Here is a 13925-nt window from a genome sequence, read left to right as displayed (position 1 = left end):
GGGCAAGTTATCTAATCCCTCTGTTCCTTATCTGCCTTCTCAAAAGTGTGGAGAGGATCAATTCATCACTACACACATAGTGATGAGGACTGTGTAGGCAGAAAAATGTAACTCTCTGCTGAAACCCAAGGATTAATGGACTTGCACATTAAGAATGGAATAGTTGGTTTGAAAAGAGAGACTGACCCGAGATGCAGAGCCACCCCTGGCACACAAACCCCAGCAGTGTATCAATCATTCTGACAGCACTGCTACTATTCAGAGAGTCAGATCCCACATGACCTCCCAGGCATGTTCCTCATTCCCTTCCCTTGTTGCTGGACTCTTTAAGGATGGATAGGTACAGGAGTTTACACTGCTGTCTACTCAGAATGGGAACTCTTTGAAGCAAGGAACATACAAGACTTTTTTGGCATAGAACAAGGTCTTGCTCCACAGTCAGAGCAGGGAAGAAATAAAGAACAGTAATGATAATAATAATGTGCTACCAGTTCCTGCAGTGTTTTGTACAAAGAGGGAGATACAAAACAGCAGAGACATTCTGACCTTTTATTAGGTCAGAATAACCATGACATTTTTCAGAAGAAAATTCTTGTGGGGAAGAAAGTTCTTCCTAAAGGAAGACACTAACAGTAATAAAAAAAAATTGATAGTACAGAAATGGCTCAGAAATACCAGCTCCACAGGTCTCACCAAAATGAGATGCCTAAACCAATTCTTTTCTCTCATTTCTAGGTATGAGGAAGGGAAAACAGAAGAAATAAGGTGAGATCTATACACCTCCAAATGCATGGAAAAAATTATATATGAGAAAGCCAACATAAAGTGATGGAAACTTCAGAAACACAAATATGGAAATTAGGTATGGAAAATCAGAGATTGTTCAGTTACAGATAGTAGAGAATATCCTAGTAGGTAAACCACCAGGGAGCAAGAAAGGATGTTCACCTCTGAGATCTGTTCAAACCAAAGGCACAGGTCTACTTGCTGGATGCAGATGTCTTGGGAATAAAAAGTGTTAACTGTGCTTAGTCCCAGCATCCTGCTCTGAGTGCAGAGGTGTCTCTGCATGTCAGATGTTGGCTTCCTGTCATAGCTTAGGTGACATCATGAGGGGAAATGGGAGGATAGAGGATGCTGAAGCTGGAAAGGATTTTTTTCAGTTTATGAAACAAAAGCAGAAAGGAAACAAACAGAGCAGCTTCTCAGCACGGCTCTTTGAACAAATTTGTATAAAAATAATAAATAAATAAAAAAAAGAAGTGGAACTGTCCCATTTGGAACAGGCAGTTGGCAGCTCAGCCTGCAAACACTCCACTGAGTCACCACCATGACTGGAAAGCAGGCCAGAAAACACACACTGCTGCTGCAGCCAGAGGGACAGCAGAGTTGAAAGAGGGGCTGACAGTGTTGTTCTGCTCAGCACAATAAATAATTTGCTTTACCCACTCACACATTATAGGCCTTTTAATAGGAACTTGCCAAACTGAAACTCCCAGCTGAAAGAAGGGAAACAGTTTGCTTCTTGTTTTCAATAGAAATTATATATTCTTTGTCTTTTTTCCTCTCCTTGGGTACAATTTGCTGTGAATCACAAATGCCTTGTGGGGCAGATAATTTCCCTGTAGTCTCTGGGAGTTAAGGGTAGAACTAAACTTTTGTTTCATTTTTCTATGTCCCTGTTTGTGTTTTCACTCTCTGACTGTACAGGTCCAAGCCCTGTTCTTCAGCAGCACCACCTGTTCAGCTCCCTGTAGGAGGCAAGAAGAGGAGTTTGGCTCTTTGGATGGATGCTTCTGCTCAAATAACTTCTGCATCCCAACCCTCGGGGCTGGGAGGAGGGGGTCTGCACACCAAGCCAGGCCATGCAGGGCTCTTCAGCAAGACCAGGAGCCCTACAGAGTTACACACTCCACAGGGCCAGTGCAGTGCACTGCACCCAGCAGAGCATCAGCAGCAGCTCCCTTGTTCTCCTCCTGCACTGATGCTGCTATGCTCATCCAGAGAGGCTGTCCAGCTGGGAACTTGGTATTCTTTCTTCAAATGTATTCAGTACACCCAGTGTCCTACTGGAACTTTGGCTTCACATTCACAGAGTTCCCATTAGCATCACCAGGTGCCAACAAAGCTAATTCTGGCCTATACTCCTGTGGACAAAGGTACAATTAAGCTGCAGTCTGCTTCTCATGGGTGAAGGAACAAGACCTGTTTCTCTCCCACTCTCAGATAATAAAAAGACTGCCTTCCCCATTACACACAAGAGTCCTAAATGTGGCTTTCTAAAAAACATGGTAAGAAAATACAGAAGACCATCACGGCTCCTACATGACGTTGCCACCGATGCAAGCTTTATCATAACTATCACAGCAAGTCTTCTCTTTGCAAAAATCATTCCAACAAAATTATACACTGCCCTTACTGGCAACAAAACTGCTGGTTGAAGCTGTTATTGAAACTGGTGTGGTTTTTCAGAAAGAGTTCTTAACAGGCAATTTCTTTGTGTCCATGGGGTTCCAAATGGCTATTGATTATATGATACGTAATGTCACCATCATCTATTTTAAAGATTAAAAAAGAAAGCAGACAGAAACCCCATGAATGCTGCCAGGCAGCACTGCAGGCTGAGGGCCCTTATTCCCAGAGAATCCCAAACATGCCAGCCCACAGACCTGCCCTTATGCTGCACTCCCAGCATGTCCCCTTGGGAGGGATGTAATTCAGCCTCTGCTTTGAAGCAAACCTTGCCTCCTCTGCAGAAACAGCCAACAATAATGCCCAGTTCTTGCCACTTCTTCCATGGGAGTGACTGGGTTAATCAAAATGGCATTTTTCTATGAAAACATACAGCCCAGGGTCCTGGTTCCAAGTAAGACATCACAGCACTGTGATATTAACAGGATCCAAGTGAGTCCCACTCACCCTCAAAGTGAGTGACAACCACGTTAAGCAGAAGGGGATTCAAACCCAGAGGTGAAAGATTAATCTCAGCTTCTCTTTCTCCACATTTCTGATAAACTTTCTCAGAACACCAGGTGGGAAATTTCCTACTGCCAAGGGTTCCCAGTCCCTGCCTAGGCATTTTAAGAAGGACTTGCAGTGTTGCTTACCCCATTTTCTTCTAGTGCTGCCAAGGGTTTATTAATGCTGTTGACAAACTTGTTGACATGCTCAAAGTGCTTTGTCATTTCTGTTGCTAAGACCATGTCAATAATGACTTGGCGAAGGGTTCGATACTCATTCCTGTTTAAAGAAGGAAACAATTAAGAATGCTGGCTGGGTCACAAAGGGCTGGTTGCTAAAACAAGTCTAACAAAATTGCAACAGACCATTCCTGTTTGAGAGAGCTGCTAGGGGAACAAAGAACAGCAATAAAGGCTTGGGCAGCTGTGTCTCTGTTAGATGTAGGAGTACCTCTGGTGTGTACAGACAGACACATGTGCTCTAGGCATGACGGGATCTCTAGGAGAAACAGTACCAGAGCTGGGCAGAAGCAGAGGCACCAGCTGCTTAGGAAGCTGCTAGGACATGCCACACCTGCATGTTCCCAAGGCTTTTAGCACAGACACCCAGCTGTGGCTCACTCTCCAGGCATGTTTTCAGCAATATTTTTCCGTTGTATCCTGAGAGAACCAAGGCAATGGTCACATCCTTGCCCTAAATGCTTCTCTGAGGCTGCAAGAGCAACAGGTCCTTCATTATCCTTCACACTGCTCTGTGGCTCTTTCTCTCCTTGTTCTCTACCCACCAAGCCACAGCTTGTTCTCTATATTCAGTGACAGAAAACAACTCTTCTAGACTTGCTCACATTAAGATTTACACTAAGTTCTTTAGATAGGGTCTGCCTTTTCAGGGACAGGAGAAACTGACAGTGGGGAATTACTCAGAAGTCTCTGCAGGAGAGACAGAAGCATTCTACTCTTTTAGAAGCAAATTTCACAAGGGCCACGGACAGTTATGCACCAGGCACTGCCCTCCTCTAGGATGCTTGTTTGCCTTATGGTACACAGAAGGAAGTGAGAGATGTGGGTGAGCAGACAAGGACCCTGGGGGTTAAGCTTACCTCTCCATGTTTTTAAAGATATTGCATTTGCCATCCCGGGTGGTGAGCTGGAAAGCCAGGGCAGCATGGTGGCTCTCCAGCACGGCCGTGTCGTTGTAGAGAATTGCGAGCTCGCTGCCAGCATTGCACAGGAAAGAATTTGTTCTTCCTGGGTGATCCACATCGTGCACTGTGGCAGCAATGAGCGCGGCAACCTCATCAATTGGATCCAGAGTTTGCTGAAAATAGAAGGGTGCTTGGTTTTCCTGGCAGACTCATTAGAAACCCTATTCTGTCCATAAGATTAAGCCAAGTCGCTGAGGGATAAAAGCCAAAACTCTGGAGATCAGCAAGGGTCAGATGTTCTACACAGAGCAATGGAAAATTCATTACAAGCTTCACTGAACATCGCGTGACTTTTTTGGCCATTTTGTACCTCTTAAATTTTGCCTTAACCACACCTTTGTCACAGCACATCAAATGAAACAAATGTAAAGTAATAAATTAGTTTGTGTTTTCTAGCAACACTGAAACCACCTTCACTTGGAGTTAAGGTATTTGGCTTGGAAAAAAGACCAATACTGCTAAAAATTATTCTTTTAGCACCCCTTGATTTCCTTTGGCAATTTAATGTGCCCTAATCATGTTCCACTTACGTGCTGGCTAGGTTTGCAATTTGAAAGGAATGTTATCCATACTTCCAGTTCTTTAATAACACTGTCCTGGGTTACAGCTAATGCATATTCTATGGAGAATACTTGATGTTTTGTATCCATGGATAAATTGCATGACACATGTTCTGTACTTTCTGTGTCACATTCTGATTCTGGTAGAATGCTGCACTGCATGCTTTATGTCTACTTGCAATGGGCATTGCTTTATGCCTATTTTTATCTACCCTGTCACGAAATACAAACCTACTTGACTCTTAAGATTTTACATTTAAGTGTTAATACTTCATTAATAGCATAAAGGAGAAAAATAACTAAGCATCTCAGAAATATTTCATATACATTTGGAAACCAGCCTTTGTGCTGTGTTTATATTGGCATTTGTGAAGGATCACAGATACACAACAATTATATTAATTTTTTTAATAAAATGAAAGAGACACAAGAGCAGAAATATTCCCATTTTAATCTGGGAGCAGGGCAGATAATTTTCATTCCAATTTGCTTTAATTTGGGGTCCAAATTCTCTTTACTGCCATTCAGAATAGTTACATTTGGTAGGTGAAAAGACAAACCCTACCCTTCTTCATACCTCCTGAAATTATGCAATGACTTGACTTTGCAGGAGCAGGGATATTATTCATTGAGGACTGTCAAAAGAGTCTCATGGAGAGCAAGATAAGGCAAATAATTCTTTCTGCTCTAGTTCATAGTTAGCATTGTCTGAAATACTCTCTGCTATGTGTTAACTTTTTCTTTCTTTCTCTCAGCTGCTGCTCATGGGATTCTATTCTTGTGGTATAAATTTCAGAGAGAGGGATTTGAGAGAGGCATTTCCTTGGAGGGATACACAGAGCAGCATTCAGTCTGGCTGAGAAAGACCTGTGCAGATGGGAAATGGCCAGAAACATGAGAATACCTGACCTGGAGGACCACAGCAGTCTACCTGACGTATTTCAGGGATTTACAGCCCTTTTACACCCAACATAAAGCAAAGGATTCTAACTTTGTTATCTTAACTCCCATGGCATAGAAGTGAAAACAGTTCTGAGAACATGGCTTCAATTTTGGAGCCAGAAAATCTTCCTAGGCAAGTTGAACTGAGTTCAAGTTACCAAAAAAAATATTCTCAGCATGAATTTCAGTGGCAGAATTGGGCTTTCTGTGTTTAGATTAAGTTGAACTCTGTGCAACACAAAAGCAGCTGGGCTATAACTTTGAAAAGATGAAGAGAGAATTCTGAACTTTGATTCTGCTCCTTCTGTTGCTGCAACATTTTTTCTCTTCCTATGCCTACAGAGGAATGGAAATAGCATTCTGGAAAAAGAGGAGGCAGTCATGCTTCTGTGGCATTGAAATGGATCCAGATCTTGTCTGTTTTTCATAGATATTCTTGGGAAGACCAGATAAACCTCTGTCAAATCAGGGGCTGAAAAAATCCAGTGACATTCTATCCCCACTTGGCATATAGTATTTGTAAATCAGCCTCTGGAGAGCACACTAATGAGCTGCAGCTCCAAGTTAACGGAATTACTACAGTTTAATGAGCTGTCAGAAGCTTGTTTACAGTCACAAATTTCTCAGCCAGGTGCCCATCACTGGTGCTATCCTTAGGCAGGCCAGTTCAGAACTTCTACCCAGGACTGTGACTAAGAAACATGTCCCACCACTCTCCTAACACACACACCAAGCACTGCTTTATTCCCCTTCTACAGTGGGCATGTGAGAGCAAAATTCACACTGACTTAATCTTGTTTTCACGGTTCTAATAGCCCAGTGGATGTTATGGTAGTGACAAGTAATTTTTTTCAATACTCTTCTCCAATGCAGTCTCTATAAGCCTCAGGGCATCTTCTCCAGTGGGTGATACAGCCTACTTTATGGCCTATATTGTCTTGGGAATCTTTTGCAAAATGACCATCACAAGACATAAGAGATGGTAATTTACCACATTAAATCTGTATTTGGCACATACCATCACAAAAATAATTATGTTATTAGCTCACCTATCTGAGAAGGTTTAACTATATGAAGAAGTTTTACTTGAAAATAAGGTTTTCTTATTCTCCCATCAAGAATTGTTCTATTCTGTAATATTAGTATCCATCCTTCTACATATACTGTAAGAGACATCCTAGAATTCATGCAAAGCAGCCCTCAGAGTTACCAAACTGGTTGGCACTAGACAGATATTTGGCTTTTGAATCTGTTTCTGAGAGAGCCTTCTTTGATTGCATCTGTATTTCCCACCTACATTGTTTCACATAGGTGTGGACTCACCTTTACTCTCTCTTTAGACAAGAAGTAAGCAGTAGCATGTAGTACATCTGCTGAATGAGTAGAATTATGGTAGGAGTTGGAGGAATGGTAGTTGGCCTCAATAACTTGTAACCATGACCTCAGAGTGGATTCTGAACAGTTTAGGAATTCACAGATTCCAAAGCGAGCAAATATTTTGAGACCCAGATAAACCAAAGGCCTGTGGAGAAAAATAAACAGAAAGTTTTAAAATGAATGCAGCTGAAAGAATACTATATAGCATAGACAGTGTGAATGAATGCACACAGAACTTTTAGCTAATGACATATGTAATGATGTGTAAGGACCTGTTACAGAATTACTGTGTCATTTACTGGAATTGTAACATACATAAATCAAATCCCCCTTAATCCCCCCCAGTGTCAGACAAAGGTGTCTCCAGGTTTCTCTGTCAGGGAACTGTAATGCACTAAAATTCAATTAATTATCCTGGCTTTATTACCATATGTCTGCTTGGACTTAAGGCAATACTAGTAATATATTCATACTTGTGAGTCATTGAAAATCACTTTATTTATCTTAACAAATGAACTGCTATTATTTAAACACAGTAGGAAGCAATCATAATTCTACTACCTTTAAATTATACTACCTTTAATAAGAGTACAGGCAACAAAGTACCTCCTTTGTCCCTCTGTGGTCTCTCCAGATCAGTAAGAACAGAGAAACCTACCTGGTGATCTCATGCATGCTGGCTGGGATAATTAATTTAGTTACTGCAATGTACCCATTAAATGTTGTAAATCACACAGACTGGCTGTATTTTTACATTTTTCTTTTTAATTACTTATATCTATTACTTCATTAGAAATCAAAATGCAGCAGAGAAAGAAAACCTAAAGCAAGTGGATGTAAATACCTTCATTTAAAATAAAATCATTTTAAAGAAGAATAAGCCCCTTGGGGGTTTTGCACCTTTTTGGCTCAAAGAACCACAGTCTAATAATGAAGTGCATATTTTTTAACTAAGTGTCTGATATCTTTCTTAGACTTTGGTTTTGAGTAACTTTCAAAGCTCCTACAGATCTGGGATTTTGACAAAGGGTTTAAGATAGTCAATTCATTGCAGGATCTGGCCTCCAAATTAGGGTCTCACAAAAGCTTTTACCTAAGACAAAGCATGATACATGAAACTAGACCCAAAAGGGAAGCTTTTGATAAGCATCAGAAAATAAAACCAAGGATTTAGACAGAAAGAACAATTTACAGTCTTAGGGGGAGCCTTTGCTACTAATGAAGTACAGTCTACCAAAGCTGCTGATCTGCTTTAAAGATCTTCTGTGATGGAAATTGGTACGCCCTGCTTTTTATCAGTAAATGTTCTTCAGTTAAGCTTATACATAAAATGTAACCTGCCAAGATTTTAGAATAAAGACCTTCCTCTAATCTCAGAGAAAGGTAATGGGAATTCTACTGAAAAGCTGTATTGGAACTGTTCAGGAATAAAACCTTCCCAATCAAACGGAAAGAAAAGAAAACCTGATCTGTATTAACTGATCAAATCAAGACCAGCATGCTGACCCTGTGTGTAGTTTGCCATAATAGGAATTTGAATCCCCACAAGAAAATAATTTGATTTGTATAACTTTTCTATTACTGAATAAAGGAAGGCTTTAAAATTATGCTGTATTATCATTATACCGCACCAAAGATCTAGAATCTTCACTAATATCCACTGGGAATTTGCAAGAAATAGTGCAGGATGAAACAGAAGCTATTTAAGATGCATACACAACTAGAAATGACAATGAGAAAATTTAAAACATCTGACATTGAAATAAAATTAATTCAGTTGTAAAAGCACAGGTAGAGAACTTAAAGATCTGATTAGAGGATGACATTTAAGTCAATTTTCAGCAACGGCAGTTTATAAGCTCTTGCATTTACTGACCTTTTATGGGTGGCAGCCTCAAGTTCAAAGATATCAAAATCCCACTGTTCCTCATTTTCCATTGCCTGTGTTATCCGTGGGGGTATGTCATTGAGGGAGATTGGAGAGCTCAGACTGCCAGCAACCTGATGAGTTTCTTTTGAGGAATACAGTTATTACTATATGCATTTATATTTAATACTGAGATACTATTTTACTGAATGACCCTGCTTTCTCTTCTGTAGTAAAACCCAGCTCAGTAATGCCATAAAAAAATGTTTACAGATAAACCCCCCCCCCAAAAAAAAAAAAGCTAATTGAAAAGGACATCTAATCACATTTCCCCTGCTTCTTAAATTCCTGAACATGTTTTAGTATCTCAAATTAAATTAGCTGCCAAATTAAAACTTACGTTTTGCTGACAATATGTATTCATTCCCTGATAATCTTCGTAAACCATCCTGTTAAATGAAAGTTGCAAGTTAAGTGGAGGGTATTGCACAACAGGTCTAGGAGGAGATGACACCAAGCAGTATCACAACAACTTCAGAGAAGCCTGAGTGCAGCCTGTCACAGTCAGCAGAGCTGCCTCTCCCTTATTTGCTTGTATGTTCAGATTCACCTGGTTTACACAGAGCTCATAGCAGATGCAGGCTAGGGGATACAATATGGACTCAGGTAGGTAAAAACTCAGGTTTCTCAGATGCAGATGGAGGTCTAGAATTGCAGCCTCACATCTGTCTTTGCCTGTGCACCCCAGCTGTGGGTCTGTGCCTCAAAGCAGACACGGCGTGTCCACACACTTGCAGCAAGGAGCAAAGGTGAGCGGTGGGAGGGAGTGGATGGAGGCATTCCCCTGCTCCCCTGACCTGGAATTGGCAGATCCAGTCACCTCAGCAGCATAAGAATCTCATGAGAATCTCAGGAACAAATTACTCTGAGGCTTCCTTTCACACAGAATGTGAACTTGTTTATTCTTCAGTTCAGTGACTCCTAGGCTTAATTCTGGCGTGGTGCCTAGATGTGAACACTGAGATGATGGATTAAAACTAACAGAATTATGTATTTAATATTTACTTTTTGTTTTATAATTCTAAATGCTGTGACCCAAATCCTGCTTGCTCTTTTGAGGTTACAGCTGTTAGCCTTTGTTTAGCCCATGATATAAAAAAACAGTGTTAAAAAAATACTTCTGAACGCACCTTATTAAAAATGTTATTCACACCAATTATAGCTGAAGTGAATGTGGATCCTGTATCTGACATGGAATATCCACTCTTAAAAAGGCTGTTATATCTAATTCTTATTTTCACATTTGCAAGTGAGTGAGTCTGGAGTTTTGTGATTTAAAAGGAAAGGGAGTACAACAGTGGCCGTTCAATAGAACTGCTATGACACAAATATTTAGGTCACCAGATGCTGCCTATCACTTAGAATCAAAGATTAGTTTTTAAGAGTTGAAATAGCAGGTATAATTGTATCTGGTAAATCTATCTTTGAACTCCAAATGCCCTTCCTGCTTGAGAGTTCAAATCCAATAACATATTACTTGTTTCCTTCTCAGATGTAACTTTTGAATGCAAATGGAACAACATAATTCAGTTTTCAGCAGACCCTTTGATGGAAAAATGTTTCTCTCCAATAACTTTAAAACTCATACCATGCCATATGCTCTGAAATTAATTTTCTCAGCTTTTCTTATTGCTCCATAAAAAAGCCTTGGATTTATTTTTAGTAAAGATTTTATATTTTGCAACATTGTTATCTTCATGTTCATGAACCAAATACATCAATCCACAAAAAGGAGAAAACAGTTGAGTTTATGGACTTTTATGTATTCAGCAGGAGAAAATACTCCCTTCAAGAATAATGATTATATGTAGCAATATTCTTCCTGTATTTTTGTAGTTAAGGTAACAATAAATTTTGTCTACTCAGTTAGTAAATACAACCCAATATGAACCATTCAGGTGTTCTCCTGGAATTCTTGGAGTCTCCCACATGTTTCTCCTGATTAGGTATTTGCTGTGGTATTTTTAAAGGTAAAAATACACAAACTATTTGAAGAGTCTGACAGATACTGCAAAGATGTCCAGATAGTTCCTCCATGAAATTATAATAGCCCAGAGACATCTCTGAAAAGCTCACATTTTGTGAGCCTTTTTTCATCCAACACACTGTAAATTTTTGTCCTGATGTAGCCTTTCATATGCAACCTACAGACTGATGAGAGCACATATCCTTAGGGCACAGGTAACATTCATCTAAACTCATCTCGTTACCATCAGGAGGGTCAGACTCCAGGCTCTCAAGGTTTGGGTTCAGTTCTTGCTTCATTATGTGCCCTTGGTTCAACTTTGTGTGCTATGCTACAGGTACAAATATAATCCAAGAAACAGCAAGAATGTATTTTGCATTCTTTTGAAAACATTCTTTTATTAGACTTAAAAGCCCCCCAAAACCACACCATTCTAATCCTCATTAATAAATTTTAAAAAATCTGATTCTCTTTCTTTCTTCCTCTCCCATCTATACCTTACTCAAATGAATCATATTGAAAAAAAAATTGGGTTTACTTTCTATTTTTAGCTAAACTAACGTTTAAAAGGGGCTGGTCAATTTTCTTCCCATTTTCAGAGCTACATTATTCAAGTAGGGGGACAAAGTCCACAAAAAGATGTGTGCAGTTTTTCCTGGAAATTTGGCATTGTAGAGACAGAGCACATGGCAGATGATAAAGATCAAGTAACTGGGAACATTAATCAAGAGCTGTTGTGGCAGTAAGTACTTACTGTCATTAACCCTCCAACAAGGTCACTTGTATGAGGATCCTCATCTTTCGTCCCCAGTTGTGGAGAGTACAATTCAGTGGTTCTTAAAATCTCCAAAGCCCGGTCTAAAGCTTCTGCAACTGGCATGGGACTGCTCTCTTGTGCAGCATTGATGATGTTTATTACCTAATGTAGCATCAGACATATTGTGAACTTAGAAGAGATTTTTAAAAACCAGAAACACTCATTAATTACTATGAAAAACTCAGGAAAATAACAAGACATAAAACTTTAATCTGCATGGGGGAAAATGGGAATGAAAGGGATGTTACTGAAACCCTGACATTTGCGACTGACTCTGGGAATAAGTTATTTGCCTAAAGGACAGCAATCTTATTAATGACTTTCCCCTCCAAGGCACAGCCTCAAAATGTCTCTGAATGGCTTTAATGTAACTTTCTCCCACTTGCCTCTCACAATTTGTTAAAGAGCTGCTTTCTGACAGATCTTTGAATGGTTTCAGAAAGCAGTTGACCAGAAGTACGAAGGAGGAACTCCAGTCCCTCATTCTTAATCATGTGGTGGCTGACTCCATGGATGACACTCTACCAAGCAGGTTTGGGAGATCTTGGTTCAAAGTATCTGCTTTTTAGAAGCTACAGCAGTGGGAGGAGCAGAGCTGTGACATTACCTTGGTGATGGGAGCCTCGATAGTCATGGAATGGACCCTGGCCATGGAGGAGCGGCGCCGCTGGGAGCTGCCTGTGTGCAAAAGAGAGCAGAATTTGTACCCTGATTGCAGAGACAAGGCTGGACTGGAGGATCAGAGGAACTCCTGAGCCCCTTCTGCACTGCTCACCCTGCTGTGCCTTTCAGAGGCAACCTACTGCAGAATGCACAACTGCAAAGAGATGCTGGCTGAACCACTGATGTCCCTGATTAGAGAGAAGTGGCTGTAACAGCCTGGCAAAATCATGGCTTTGCTTTGTTATTTTAAATATTCAGTTACAAACTCAGTTAAAAGACTAGACAGTTATGTGTGTATGAACTGGCAGGCACAGGTAGGTAACCACTGAATTTAGAGTATTACAGGATGTATCTACTCTTGCTGCCTGATGCAATATGACAAGTCACAATGAGTCAGCTTCCAAGCTGAGGTAAATCACTGAAGCTCTTTTGAAGTGGGTACTTATGCCAAATAAAAACAGTAGAGGTTTTGGCCTATTGCATTGGAAATTTAAAAACAAATAATTTATATTGGTTAGCAATTTTGGTTCTGCAAATAAAGGGTCAAGATGATATTTTTTGGATATTGTGCTACCTATAAAATGCAGACATCTCTGTTACTTATTGTGCTGAGCAGTTCTTAAGAAGAAGAGTCAATGCTATTTTTGCTATACTGGAACATGACTGTTTTCTCACTGCCACAGACATGCTTCACTCGTGTATGCTGCCTAGACTGTGAGGAGGGAGGATTTAACAAAAGCATGTAAGTGTCAGCAACAGTTTTGAGTATGTGACTCATCTATCAAGTTTGGGGTGATCTAACAGAGCAAAATACAACACAGTGAAAGAAAACAAAATTAAGAAAAAAATATCTTCATATCTCTATCAAGGGAAGAGGTAAGAAATGTAATGATTTGTGCATTGGCTTTGCATGACAACTCCAACTCAGCCAGACCCAACAGGATGAGTTGTTTCACATACCATCACTCCCACGGGATGTTGTGGATCTGACATCCAGGGATCCTTTCCTCATGTCTTTGTGTCTGCAAGTCTGAGTATCTGTGAAGAAAATGATATTGCATAATGACACAAAGCTTTGCCCAAGATGTATATAAAAGGAACTGAAGCTCAGAAAAGCCTGGCAGCAGCTGAGTGACATTGACCTCAACACTTCAGCAGATGAGAGCTGATCAAAGGGCCTTTTAAAGCTCTTGCCCTATTACACTGTCCTGAGCCCAGTCAAGCTCTCAGGCAGAACATGCCCAAGTGTCTGTGCAGAAGGAAACCACGGAGAGAAAAGCTCCTCTCTTGTCACTGTGACACAACTGCAACTGTGAACACAACTTGTGCAGCACACCTGAGCTCACACAAGTAACCCCTGCCTCCAGGCACTGGTGGGCCACAGCAGAGCACATGCCAGCAAGGGGGTCAGTGAATCCCAGGTTCCTTAGGGACTGAAAAAAGATTCAGCCTATGCTAAAACTGCAGTTAACAACAGCATGGATACCAAGGATGTCCTAACTGAAGTG

At 40.5% G+C, this 13925-nt stretch overlaps 1 protein-coding gene across 8 annotated transcripts in view; it reads right to left on the bottom strand.

Annotated features, from left to right (window-relative positions):
* The window catches only part of LOC132333393 (high affinity cAMP-specific and IBMX-insensitive 3',5'-cyclic phosphodiesterase 8A-like), a 151727-nt gene that overhangs the window by 14728 nt on the left and 123074 nt on the right, over positions 1-13925 (bottom strand). For all 8 annotated transcript variants that reach the window (XM_059858444.1, XM_059858445.1, XM_059858443.1 and 5 more), the window contains 8 exons: positions 13378-13455; positions 12362-12432; positions 11692-11856; positions 9312-9360; positions 8921-9056; positions 6991-7189; positions 4061-4278; positions 3108-3240 (listed from right to left, as the gene is read on the bottom strand). In XM_059858444.1, coding sequence (XP_059714427.1) covers positions 3108-3240; positions 4061-4278; positions 6991-7189; positions 8921-9056; positions 9312-9360; positions 11692-11856; positions 12362-12432; positions 13378-13455 — 1049 coding nt within the window. The remainder of the gene's footprint in view (positions 1-3107; positions 3241-4060; positions 4279-6990; positions 7190-8920; positions 9057-9311; positions 9361-11691; positions 11857-12361; positions 12433-13377; positions 13456-13925) is intronic.

This window comes from Haemorhous mexicanus, chromosome 13, assembly GCF_027477595.1.
Source record: "Haemorhous mexicanus isolate bHaeMex1 chromosome 13, bHaeMex1.pri, whole genome shotgun sequence".
In the NCBI taxonomy this organism is placed as follows: domain Eukaryota; kingdom Metazoa; phylum Chordata; class Aves; order Passeriformes; family Fringillidae; genus Haemorhous; species Haemorhous mexicanus.
The sequence above is the reverse complement of the archived record's forward strand: the minus strand, read 5'-3'. Positions and strand labels throughout refer to the sequence as shown.